Genomic DNA, 13,249 nt, shown 5'->3' on the forward strand with positions numbered 1-13,249 from the left:
ATTTGTCATCGGGTTGACTACTTACTAGCTGTTTGAAGATATTTGCATAGGTTTGTTTGCATGCATTTGTTTTCAGCTATTTGTAGAGCAACTTCACAATATTGCATATTCCGAAAAGTGATATGAGATGCACTTGACATACCTCAAGAGTGTAATAGAATCGCCCATAGAATTCCACAGACACACCACGATTTGCATCTACTGCATCAATGATGAATTTCATCAGTAACCACCAAAGAGATTCAAGTACCCTAAAATGAATGCAACAGTTAATTTAGAGAAAACTTTGAATGTTACAGTATTTATATACTTTTAATCCCCACAGATATTGCCAAGCTTTTTTTTGCATTTGGGTTTGCCATATTTCAAGTACATTGCCTTTTTATATAAGTCGAACATATCTGTTTGCTAGAACACATAAGCGCTTGGTCTTAATAATGTGATGCTATGCACTCTTATCAGAACCTAACACTTCATGTTTTTGCCGTCATGAGTTTCTGTGGCATTGCAGGGTGTATGCCAACAAATTAAGGGGCATATTTACGAGATTGTCACACAGCGCAGCGCAGCGTAGCAAGTAACCTTGCTACGCTGCACTGCGGGCAGGAATGTGCCATATTTAGGTCAGTATGGCACATTCCTGTATTATCCCCTGCGCCGGTGCCCTTTTGGCAGTCTAGCACCAACACATGCACTCTTGCCCCGAATGCAAGGCTGCCTCCATTGCATGCAGAATTGTTTTTGTGCAGGAAGGGGCACTTTTCTGCACAAAAACAACCACCTTAGGCATTTCCTCTTTCTATGTGCGCTGTAGTATTCAGCACACAAAGAGGAAAAACGAGAAGAAACGAAGATATTTCTCCTTGTTATGCCTCATCTGGGGAGGAGGAGGTTTTTGGCGCATTCCCAGGTCTACCACTTCAGGTAAATCTGGGAATGAGTCAAATCCATGGATGTTACATGGCCCCCATGCACCACCATGGAAACGCCTCCCTGGCTCAGAGTAATGTTACGCAGCAATTTGCGCTGCTTTGCATCACTTGAGATTTACGAAGCCAGTCAGGGCCAAGCGAGGTGGAATGCGTGGCTTCATAAATCGAAGTTTTCAATTGCATTGCTCTTGCACCACACTGCGTGGTGCAAGAGCGACACAAAGGGGCTCGCAACTTTGCCCCTAAGTTTTGTAAGGTTAAGGATTTACCAAGGTGCTTCCCTTACACACAGCCTCCATTTTTACCCAGCTTTAAGGAACACTGTTTAATGATGAAGTCAAGCACAACAGCCATCATCCATATTGTTCTATGCTGTATTCTTCTCTTTCTTACATTGATCTTAGCCGATCTGAGTTATCTCTATTAATGTATTACTGTTTTAACCTCATCGTCTGTGCATCTCTCATTTATACTACCCACTTCCTCCCTGGTTGGGTATTGGCAGCAGTATTATTTGTATTTTACCCCAACACTCTTCTTATTTGCCTTTAAATAGCTTCCCCGTTATTTTCCCGCATGCTCTATATGGCATCACTCACTAACTCTGCTCTCCTTGACTGCTCCTCCCTTTCCATCTGCTAGCTGACTGCTGCTCTCAAAGGCATCTCTATATCTTCATACCTTCAGATGAACTGCAAGTGAAGGTAATACAGCCTGGTCTCTGCTGGTCCTCAGCCTTTCTATTGCGGTGCGGATTAGGGAGGAGAGGATGGAGCTGGGTACATTGGGCATCCCTAGCATATTGTTTGAACTAGTACATCAGTCAACTGCTAAAGGGGTTGGTTATACAGGGTTTTCATGTTTTCAGCATGTGTTAGACAGGGCTTACCAACCTTAAGACCAAACCAGATATTTTAATTACTCTGTAATTGAGTCTGTCAGCTGTTCAGAATGTAGACTGCCTCTTAAACCTTTGTTTCCCAAGAGGTTATGCTCCTTTCATTTTCCATTCACTTTGCAATGAACAGCCCTGACAGGAAGGCACTCCCTGCTACCTCAAACAGCTTGGACTCATTTTGAGCAGAAGTGCTTCCCTGAGGCAGGTGCTGCATTGTTTCTCGGTCTGAAGTGAAATTCATTAGAATGACAAAAAACGTTTATAAGGTGTGTGCTGTCTCCCTGGCAGCTAATGAGTTTATCTGCGTTATTGGTGTCTATCTACGTGCTGCTTGAGTTATACAGTTACATAGGAAGCTGCTGGTGGAAGGTTTTGTTTTTCTAGGCACTATAAAAGCATATTTGACATTTACTCTTCATTCTTTCGGCATATCTTTCACAGACAGACATATTTCAGTGCCATTATCTTTCATTTATAAAGACCTCTTCATTATGTTTGTTATATTTGCTTTTTTGAGTGCAGCTAGAGTTATCCTTGCAGCACATACACAGAGGCTGATTTGACACGAAGTTAAACACATTAGCTGTCAGGGAGACAGCACACATCACAAAACCTTTTTTGTGTTTACAGTCAGCAATTAGCTCACTCGGGACTGATAAGCAGCGCCGTGCAGAAGCTCCCCCGCCATGCTGTGTGACGTGAGGAGGGGTCCCTGTCAGGGCTGCTCAATTCGAAGTGACTGAAAATGAAAGAAGAATAAACTTCACACAAACAAAGATTCTTCCTGAACAGCAAGCAGCCTCTATTGCACAGGAATTGATATGGCAGGTTTGTCCTTTAACGTAATTAACCTCTTCCTATGGACAGCCCCAAACAGGGTAGCTCTAGCACCGCCAACGTCGACAGACCTGCCATCGGGAATAATACAGTTTTGTGCCAATTGATTCGGAGGCCCGACACCTGCCCAAAAATGTCCATCATACCCAACAAGAGTGGGATCGCTTGCTCCAGGTCTGTGACATACACCAGGGCATCATCTGCATACAGTGATATTATATTGTATTGTATTGTATTGTAATCGTAATTATATAGCGCTTACTACCCCTGATGCGGCGTCAAAGCGCTTTTCGGTGAGTAGCACGCTACTCTGGAACCCAACAAGAATTAGTGATGGATTAGTATCAGGAAATAATGAGTACAGTTTTAGTATTATTATGAGTTAATTTGAGCCTCGGATTAGAGAGTTTGTTAGTTAGATTGACTTGAGTAATAGAGGGGTGGAGAAGGAAAGAAATCCAGAAGTGTTAATTGGGAGTATATCCTTCATTTACTCAACCCAAAGGCTTGGGTGAGTAAAGGGGGGATGGAGGAGGGAAGAGTATGTGGAAGTGTTAGGGAGAGCATAGTAGCAGGGTGAGATAAATGCAGGAGAATTTAGTAGGGTTGTGTGGGAGGTCACGGTAGTAGAGTGAGGTTTGGTGAGTTAGATGTGGAAGCGGAGGGAAGACCTTAGGCAGAGTTATTTAGGAGATTAAAGTAGTAGAAAGGATTTGGGATGAGTCAGAGTGAGAATGGAGGATAGTTTGATAGAGACATGCCATATGATGATGGGGAGATAAGTGTGATAAGATGAGAGCAGGAATTCATAGATATCTAGTATAACAACCCACCCAGGAGCCATGCAATGACCCACGATCATGCCAAGCACAGAAACAACATATACACATACATACATACATATACATACACACATACATACAAACACACATGAATACACACACATATGCACATACAATACATAATTAGAACCATGGGTAAAATATACTTAAACAGGTTTAAAGAGTGTGTGTGTGTATTCGTTATGACATAGTAGCGATACATATTTTCTAAAGAACTATACATAACAAGAAATATACACATAATCTGAAAAAAAATATATTTATCAACATAGGCATATGCAGTCCATAGTTGTTTGAATAGGGTGGTTATTAAGGAAAGAGCCAACTCTTGAGTAGTTTCAACTGTTACTGTCTTTACACACTGTGTGATCTTTGCTGGCCTGGCTGGGTTTCTTTCTTGGACACTTCGATCGGGTACACAGTGTGCGAGGGGAGGGAATCCTGTCATATGGGGATTCTCACACGTGGCACCTTGCAAACAGGCCACCTATTCCTCTTCAGCAGAAGGAGACCTTCTTCGAGATTCTGAGACCCTCCCCGTGGATTTCCGCCGGCAGTGGGCGGAGTTGGCAGGGTGCAGACCTTAGTCCGCACATAGGGGGTTGCTAATCACTGGAAGACGCTCGCATCCATGTTTCATCTCTCTTCATTTTGGAGAGGCAGGCGGTGCCGGTTTCAAACTCAAAGCAGCTTCACATGTTTTTTTTGCGTTTTTTGAAACTTTCCCTTTTGTTTTAGGCATATGTCCTCGAGTTAGGGCTACGCACCCTCGTGCAAGGCCATCCTTTTCCTTCATAAGCTCTATGGAACAGGAAGCTTCTGCTATATTGCTGAGGTCTAGCAAGCCCAGTCAGACGACTAATTTTCCACTGCAACTGTGTGGGCGCATACAGGTCATCAAGATTATTAATAATATTAATATTATTTGATCAACTCTGCCAGTATAAATCTAGGAGCTCCTGAATATACATGACAGGAACTGGAAGAGAGGGGAGTTTAGAGGAGACAAGCGTGGAGCAGATAAACTTCCCTCTTGAGGAGACGCTTGTGGATGCGGTGGACGCCACCCTTCAGAGAGCCATGTCCCTGGCACTACAGCTTTTGAGCAGGAAACTGCAGATAGTGGCTTTGCAACACAGCATGAATCCACTATTGATAGAAGATGTAATCGCCTGGACACCACTTGTACATCAAGAGGCACCTCTGGCACCCCAACAAAACATGGCCCAGTCTTTTCCTCCCTTCTTTCTGATACGTTCTTGAAACACAGAGCCAATGCCTCAGTGGATCCTTCAGATCCCCTCAATCCTGGGATAACACCTGTTAGACAATGACCAGATTTCTCTCTGTGAGAACCAGGATGATGGGAAAGAATATAGTGACCCAGACCGAGATGATTCCAATAACGAACCAGGGCCCAGTAGACCTTGGAGACTGAAGATCAGTCCAAAATGTCCCTGCTTGGAGTTGTCCCTTAGCGAGGGAAAGATGAGGGCAATAGAAACCAAAGGCATGTTGGATCCTAATGACATTTACATACATGCCAACATTTTAGAAGAGGGAAGGAGGAGATATTAAAAAAAAAAAAAAAAAAGGGAGAATATATTTCTCCAATTAACTTCTATTAAAGCTGAGACTAATTTAGGAGGGAGACAGCCAAAATAAAGCCAGTTTTGGTTTCACTAATCGGGAGTCTCCCACCTGAATCTGGTCTAGTGGCATGTATCTATTTACTACCCATGCTCTTCAGAATGGACTCTAGTGAGTAAAGTAGCCCAGTATGTGGCTAACTGAGTTCGGAAACCCTTGGACAAAGAAGTTAAAGGCCTTCTTACGGCAGAGTGCCCACGCCCCTGCCTTGATAGTAAATTTGATCTAATACTGGAGATCAATGGCAAAATGGGCACTTTCGTAACTGAGTTCATTAAAGACCCTCAAAGGGGTATTGATCACTCCTGGGAGGCATGCCAATACAAGTTGTTAGATATTTTATGGCCCCTAGCTAAAATTTTGGATACTACCTCTGAAGCAGGACCAGCTGCGGATGGAGCCTCGTCTGGGAGCTGTTTATAATGGAACTGAGCAAATTCATTATGACCTTCTACTCAGTGAACAAACTCCAGCAGCCCATGAAGCAAGCCTTCAATAAGCTTTTGGGGGGGCTGGCAGAGGCACTGGGCATTCTTTCAGCTGCCAAACTCCACAGGCTCCCAGAGGTCACCAGCTAATTGCCAGTTCAACAACCAATTCCAGGACCAGTGCCACTTCAGTATTTTTTTTCCCCAACCTCGGCCTGCAGCGGCAGAGGCAGTTTCCAAGGAACTGCAAACGTCCAAGGTGGATGCTCAAGTACGGACTACCCCCTTATTCCTCATCAAAGGTAGAGGGGCAGCTGGCTCTTTCTCCAGAATTGGAAAACATCACAGGGGGCACTTGGGTCTTACAGACATTTTCAGGTTTTTACCCTTGTCTAAAACAGATAACCCAAACCTATATTTCTATCGCTGGAGAATAGGTCTCTCATCTCCCAGGAGTTGAACTCCTCTCCACATAGGAGCAATTGTCCCTTCGGTCCAACATGCCATAGGGTTTCTCAGCTATCCATGTCTAGTAGAAAAGAAAGGCTAAGGCTTTCATCCGGTAATCAATCTGAGAGAGTTCAACCAATGGCTGGTGTACCAACACTTTAAAATGGAAGGCCTTCATCTTTTGAGAGATATTCTTTTATGGAATGACTGGATTGTCAGATTGGACCTTCAAGAGGCTTACTTCACCTCACCAGCCCAATCTACCCACCACCCAATCACCTTGTCCTGCAGTTCACATGGAACGGCCAGGTGTTCAAGTCTGCAACACTCATATTGGGCCTCTCCTCTGCCACTTGGTACTTCACCAAGGTGTTGAGGACGGTAGTGGAATTCTTGTGTTCCATGAGGGTCTGGCTGATAATTTACCTAGACAATATTCTTTTGCTGCATCACGATTAGTCAATACTTCTTCAACACCTGGCCTTGGCACAGTCTGTTTTGAACAAATTGGGCTTTTTTTTTTTATCAACGAGTAAAAAATAAGAATTCCCTCTCCCCCAGTCAATGTCTTTCCTGGGTTTCATCACAGACTCAGTCCAACAAACTCTGAAACTTCCACACAAGAAGTTATCCTTAATATGGAAAAGAATTGAGGCACACAATTTCAAAGGAGCATGTATCTCTGCGCTATCTGGCCAGGATTGTCGGTCTTTGAGCATGTTGAATTCAGGCGATCTTCCTGGGTCCCCTTCATCACAGAGCTCTTCAGAGACTGAAAGCTGGTTTTCTCCACAAAGAGCTACAGAGCCTTGGTGACCCTGTCCTCAGAGGCCAAGTTGGAGATGCAATGGTTTCTTGACCACATAATGGCCTGGAATGGAAATGCCATCTTTGGGTCAGCCCTGGATGTGGTGATCAAGTCCCATGCCAGTTGCTCAAGACCGGATGCAAGCCTCATTAGAAGAGCATGGGTTTATTCCATCTATAAGCAGTATTGTTTGGCTTAGCACAGGTGGACTCGTTGGTGCATATAACGGGTTTTGGGTCCCGTGACGGATGTAGCCCACATTCTGAATTTTCTGTTGGAACTAGCTCCTGCAGGCTTGGCCTACTGGATGATCAATTTGGTTCTTTCAGCGATTTCTGTATGCCTTGAGCCATGGTATGTTATCTCTGTGGAAGAACATGCCTTTGGTATGTAAACTATTAAGGGTATTAGGCTGTTGATCCCCCCTCAGTGCACTGTGGTACTAAGCCTGTTCAAATCCTGACAGTACAATACATACCTATCCCAGAAGGAACTCACAGGTAAGCTAGCCATGTTTCTATGTTTGGTTTCATGTAAATGTGTTTCTAATGTGCGGAGCGTGAATGTGTGTGAACAAATGTTTACCCCGGAAGGTGTTACATTAATGGTGTTACAGTTGCGTGCAACAGGAAAACCAATTAGAACAGTACACTACCCTGCCTTCCCACACCATCCAAAATGGTGTGTAGTGGGCTGTATTACGGTATACAAAGCACTCACTGCAGACTTTAGACAGGCTGGGGCCAATAAGTTATTGATTGCACTGAAAAAAACTTTTTATCCTTTATCTTTCCCCACAATAGCCAAAAAGGTCAGTTGGATGATGGCTGACATTCTGAGAGTGGCATGCGTTCTTGTCCCCACATGAATGCCCCACCTATCCAGCCCAGACCATAGTTGTATGGCCAGAGGCTCCATAGCCAATGCGAACAGAAGTGGCGACAAGGGGCACCCCTGCCGTGTGCCTCGTTCAATAGTAACGGACTCTGACACTATCGCCCCCATACACACTCTCGCCCGATGCGCTTTATAGAAAATACACACCCAGGACAGAAAGACGGGGCCCATACATATCCTATGTATCACCTCCCATAAGTATTCCCAGGATAAGGTGTCAAATGCTTTCTCCATATCAAGAGCCACCAGGGCTGCGGGAAACGTGGAGCCATGAGTCTCGTGTAGTATATGTGTTAAGCACCGTATATTCACATGACTCCCCCTCCCCGGTATAAACCTGCATTGATCTCCCTGTACTAAATGTGTCACCACTCGACTCAAACAAGAGGCCAAAACCTTAGCTAATAATTAAACATCCACATTTAGCATGGATAACGGTCTATAGGAGCCCGGGTCGTCTGCCGCCTTCCCAGGTTTTGGTAGCATGACTATCAGTGCTTCCCGCATATTCTATGGGAGAAGGCCCTCACTACATGCCTCATGAAGCATTTCCAACAGTCACAGCAGAATCACAGAGGGATAAGTTTGGTAAAATTTGACTGGTAGCTTGTCTGGACCAGGCACTTTCCCGGACGCCATTTCTCCCAACGCCTCCACCAGGTCGTCCAAGGACACCTCCCCCTCCAATTCCACCGTCTGGGCCTCCGTAAGGCGAGGCATCCGGAGACCATCCAAGTACCTCCGTATCTGGGTCACACCTATACCACATGGTGTGGCGTAAACAGTCCGCTTGTGCTCTCGCAGGTGCGAATTCACCCGCAGCTGTCCTAAAATCTTTTCTCCAGAAGGACCGCGGAGCATCTGGATGATAGGAATGGGATGCTCCCGCCGGAGGAGCCAAGCCAACATACGCCCGAGCGGTACCCTTCCTGAAACAGCCGCTGCCTATAATTCCGGTGTACATAATTATCCAGTCTATCCCAGAGGTCTACAATTCTGCCACGCACCTCAAGGCAATCCGACTTGGACGCGTCACCGTTATCTACTTGGCGCTGTAAGGCTGCCAATACGTCCTCCTGCTGCGTAAGCTCCTGGTCCAAGCGCTGCCTGATACCATACGTTTCACTGAGGCTTTCACCTCTGAAAACTACTTTCAATGCCTCCCATTCGATGCCTCGGCCATAGCCATACCCCAATTTGTACTAAAATAACTATTCAGCACACCTTGAAGGTCTTGTTTTTATTCGGGATCACCTAGTAGGTCAGGCCGAAGACGCCACAGGGGGATCGCAGGCTTGGGTATGTGTGTTTCACATTCCAAAAGGAGAGGGGCATGGTCCGATAAGAACCGGACCTGATAAACAACACAGCGGTCGTCAAGTGATCCGTCATTGTCAAAGAGAAATCTATCCAGGTGGCTGTAAGCCCCATGGGTGGGCGTGTAACACGAAAATATTCTAGAGGTGGTGTACATCTCTCTCCACACATCCAAAAAGTGTAAATTCCTCATATCATTCTGCAATTTGGCAGTCATATGCCACTTAGTGTTCATCTTTGGCGGGTCCCTATCTATGATTCTGTCCAGGACACAATTAAAATCACCAGCCCATAAAATGGGCATCCCAGTGTAAGATATTAATTCCTGTTGGAGCTGATGATAGAACCCTGAATCATCAGTGTTAGGGGCATAAACATTCAACAGACACGAGATACCGGCTATCTAATACCCCTTGTAAGAATATGTATCGGCCTTGCACATCCGCTTTCAGACTTCTTAGAATAAAGGGAGTCCTGGGAGAAATCCAAAACGAGACCCCCCTAGCCTAGGAGGAATAGGTCGCCAAATAAAACTGCCCCCTCCACTTTTTCCGCACTTTTTGCGCTTCATTTTCTATCAAATGAGTCTCTTGTAGGACAGCAATATGTACGCCAAGCCACTTAAGGTATGTGTGTACTCTGTAGCGCTTCACATAGGAATTCAATCCTCTAAGATTCCATGTAACTATGCGCATCAGGGTACCCACCATATTCTCTTCCACTCCACCTGGTCCACTACAGTGCTCAACCGCCCCCTCCCCACCCACATTCAGCCCCACCAACACCACCCCCGGCACGGCGCACGCGCAACCAGATGATCCGATGCCTTCTCAGCAGAAGAATGCCCACAGTGCTCACAGTGTCAAAAACAGAATACCAATACCAACTAGAACCTTCATAAGACTCCCCCATCCCACTCCGGGTAAACACCAACCACAATTAGTGTCTTCCCAACCGTGTGTGTGCCCCGCTATCACTTCTAGTGCCCAGAAGTGGGGAACAATCGCCGCTCCCGCTCGATCGCCAGGTTCAGGTCCGGACTACACTGCAACACTCCCAACACACACCAATCGTCTGGTCCGCACACACACACACACACTGTTTCCAAAAAGTAAACTAACAACAGGGGGTATCACAGGCCCACCACTCTGCCACAGCCCCAGACCAACCGCCAACCGGGACCCCCGCATCCCCAGCACCTAAAGGCAGCAGTAGACAGGAGAGAAAAAGGGCTAGAGGGCCAGAGGAGAGCCAACAGAGGGAATACCCCGAGCATCGACTCAGAACCAAAGTACTTGACTCCAACCATAACGGAAGTTCCAATGAATCATTCAGGTGACCTCAGCTTCCCCTTCTGGAGACAAACCACTCACGACACAGGGGGATCCAGAGCGCGACGACGCCACCGACGTGACAGTTTGTACCAACAGTTTAGCCTCCTCATGGTCCTGTCTCCTACGCTGAAGACTTAGAGTACCGTCCGAGCGCACAATCACTCAGCCTCCACGGCCGTTACAATGGCGTCTGGTACTTCTGCGTGCTGCAGTACGCACTTCCGCTGTCTCTCGGAGTCTCCCACCACTCTCCAGGCATTCCTGTCCCATTATTCCGCTCCAACCAGTCCCACGCTGCTTCAGGAGATTGAAAGAAATGTGAGCGGCCCGCATGAAGAACCTTCAACTTGGCTGGATACAACAACATATAAGTATAGCCCAGGTCTTTTAGCTTACGTTTAACACGAGCATATGACTGTCGTTGGAGCTGCACCGCCCTGGTGTAGTCAGGAAAAAAAATGGATAGTTTGATTTTCAAATGTAGGATCTCCATGTTTGCGCACCTCCTGCAAGATTGCGTCATGATCTCTATAGTTAAGGACCTTGGCTATGATCGTTCACAAAGGTGTTCCCGGCGGCGGCGGCGGTGCTAAGGCCCTGTGTGCATGCTCCACCACAAACACAGCCGACAAGGGGGCATCAGGCAATGATTTATGGATCCAATCCTCTATGAATGCCTCAACATTTGCCCCCTCTACTCCTTCGGGGAAGCCCACTATACGGAGGTTACAGCATCTCGCCCTACCCTCCGCATCCTCGACAAGCGCTTACGGTTTGCGCGTTTTAGCTTCGAGGATGGCCACCAAGGCCTTCAGCGTGTCCACATCAGACTGTATGCATGTCACTTGTTGCTCAGTGGCCAGCGATCGTTCCGCCACTACCCTCAAATCGGCTCTCAGCAGGTTGACATCTACCGCTATGGCTGAAATCTGAGTTTGCGCAGCCCTGCTAGATGACTAAATAGCAGCCAGGATTTGCGCCCCAGTGGGATCTGCTCCCTTCTCCAAGGGGCCAGGGGGATCTTTTTGCAGACTTGCTCCTGCCCTCTGCGCTGTGTATTGATCCATTCGTGTTTGCTACGTTCCCTTATTTGCTCTGTCTTTGCCCATGGTGCGCACTTGATGAGGCACCTGCTACAAGTGAATACTGCCAATGCCTTGCACCACACTACCAGGCGCAGTTCTAGTGGTCAAACTCCGTGCCCTTGCCACGCACCACCGCCTGGTCCCCAACTGCCGGACCCTCACCAGACCACTTCAGGGCAAACACTGACACAGGCAGTAGTAGCGCAGGCATCGTTCTCAGCTCAATGTGGCCATCTCACAACCAGCCAGTCCTGCACTCCAGGAGGCGGACGACACAGGGCCACCCAATTGAAACACCGCCGCAGAAGGGGTACCCCCCAGAACTAGCTCAGCGACAGTCCCCAGCTACCTTTGTACGTTCAGTGCAGCTCCGTACGTCTCTGGCAGCCAAAGCGCCCTCCTCAGCTGGCCAACGACCAACACCCTGCAACATCCAATTCACCATGATGGGCCTCCAGGCCTGTGAGAGGGGCCACCTCCAGCTTCATGCAGGGGGAGGGGGTGGTACCGGGGGGTGCGGCGCCAAGGCACCACTGAGTCTATACCTTGAAGGCCCCCCGACAGAGTCGGTCCCCCTAGATTGCGCCTCACTACTGCTTCAATCAGTCGACTTTGACTGATTTTCAAAACGCGCCAGTGATCGCGGCCGACATCCTGGGGTCAGGTGCCCTTAACACGCGCTCCCCCGTGGCGCAATCGCGACGCCTTACGCCAGTTGTTGGTGCTCCCCTCGCTCTCCCCTCCGCTCCAGGGGTCTCCAGGACCAGTCTGCCGGGTTTGCGGGGGCCCAGGGCAGCAGGATCGTGGAGGATGCCGAATCCAGGGCCGGGAGCACTCCTCTAGTGCTGCTGGTCGGCCATCTTGCTGGCCACGTCCCCTCGTTGGGTCACTTTAACATCAAAAATAATTATGCTAATATGGCACAAGGTGGTGCTAGGGGATTATAAATATGCCCCTTAGTGCATTATTTTAGACAGCACATTTCAGACACAGAAAGAGACAAACCCTGCTCACTGTTTCCGACCTGTTGTTTGAAAATTAAGCCCCAACTTGGAGAAATATCAGGTAAAATGAATTCACGTTACACACTGCAGGCGCAGAAAACCAGTCCCTTGGCTCTGAACCAGCGCAATCATCACAATAGGGGCCTTGCAAATTTACCAAAATAAATTGAGCAAGTTATGAAATAATAATTACTGATGACAGGATACCAAACTAATACAGCAAATGTCCAGTGTTTAGCACTCAGATACTGATGTCAGTTGCGGGTGTTAACTCGTTGATACCATGATAATGTATGAAGGAGTTGGTCACTATGTAAAGGGGACGGAGCTTCCTATTGTCTTTGACAGGACCCATTCCCAGTCTGCCAGCAGTTGAGTTACCAATGACAAACTGCTCAAATGAAACCGTTTTCTTTTTGCCTCTTTGGTTATCTCCATTCAACCAGTGGCGTAACATTAGTCCCACAGCCCTGCAGTGTGGGGGAGCCGCTGAGCTCCAGGAGGCTCCCTCAGCACAATACACGCTGTCCCCTGCCAGTTACCTTCCAAGGTATGGCTCTCGGTCAGCTGTTTTATTCTGTCTCTCCCTTGATGACTACTCCCTGTGCCCTTTTATTGCAAAATGATACTCATTTTGCTCTATTTGCTTGACTGAGGAACGTTTCATCCTCCGTGTGCCAATTCCTACCTACTCGCCAGGCTTCCATGTTAGAGACTGTGGGACATATTTCCATCCCCTTGTGCCTAATTGTGCCGCCCTAGCATTA

The 13,249-nt window shown here is 47.3% G+C and overlaps 1 protein-coding gene across 1 annotated transcript in view; it reads right to left on the reverse strand.

Annotated features, from left to right (window-relative positions):
- Positions 1 to 13,249, reverse strand: part of BAIAP3 (BAI1 associated protein 3) — a 976,697-nt gene that overhangs the window by 57,795 nt on the left and 905,653 nt on the right. The window contains exon 28 of the mRNA XM_069209880.1: positions 143 to 251. Within this exon, the coding sequence (XP_069065981.1) occupies positions 143 to 251 (109 nt within the window). The remainder of the gene's footprint in view (positions 1 to 142; positions 252 to 13,249) is intronic.

Source organism: Pleurodeles waltl, chromosome 10, assembly GCF_031143425.1.
Source record: "Pleurodeles waltl isolate 20211129_DDA chromosome 10, aPleWal1.hap1.20221129, whole genome shotgun sequence".
NCBI classification, from domain to species: Eukaryota; Metazoa; Chordata; class Amphibia; order Caudata; family Salamandridae; genus Pleurodeles; species Pleurodeles waltl.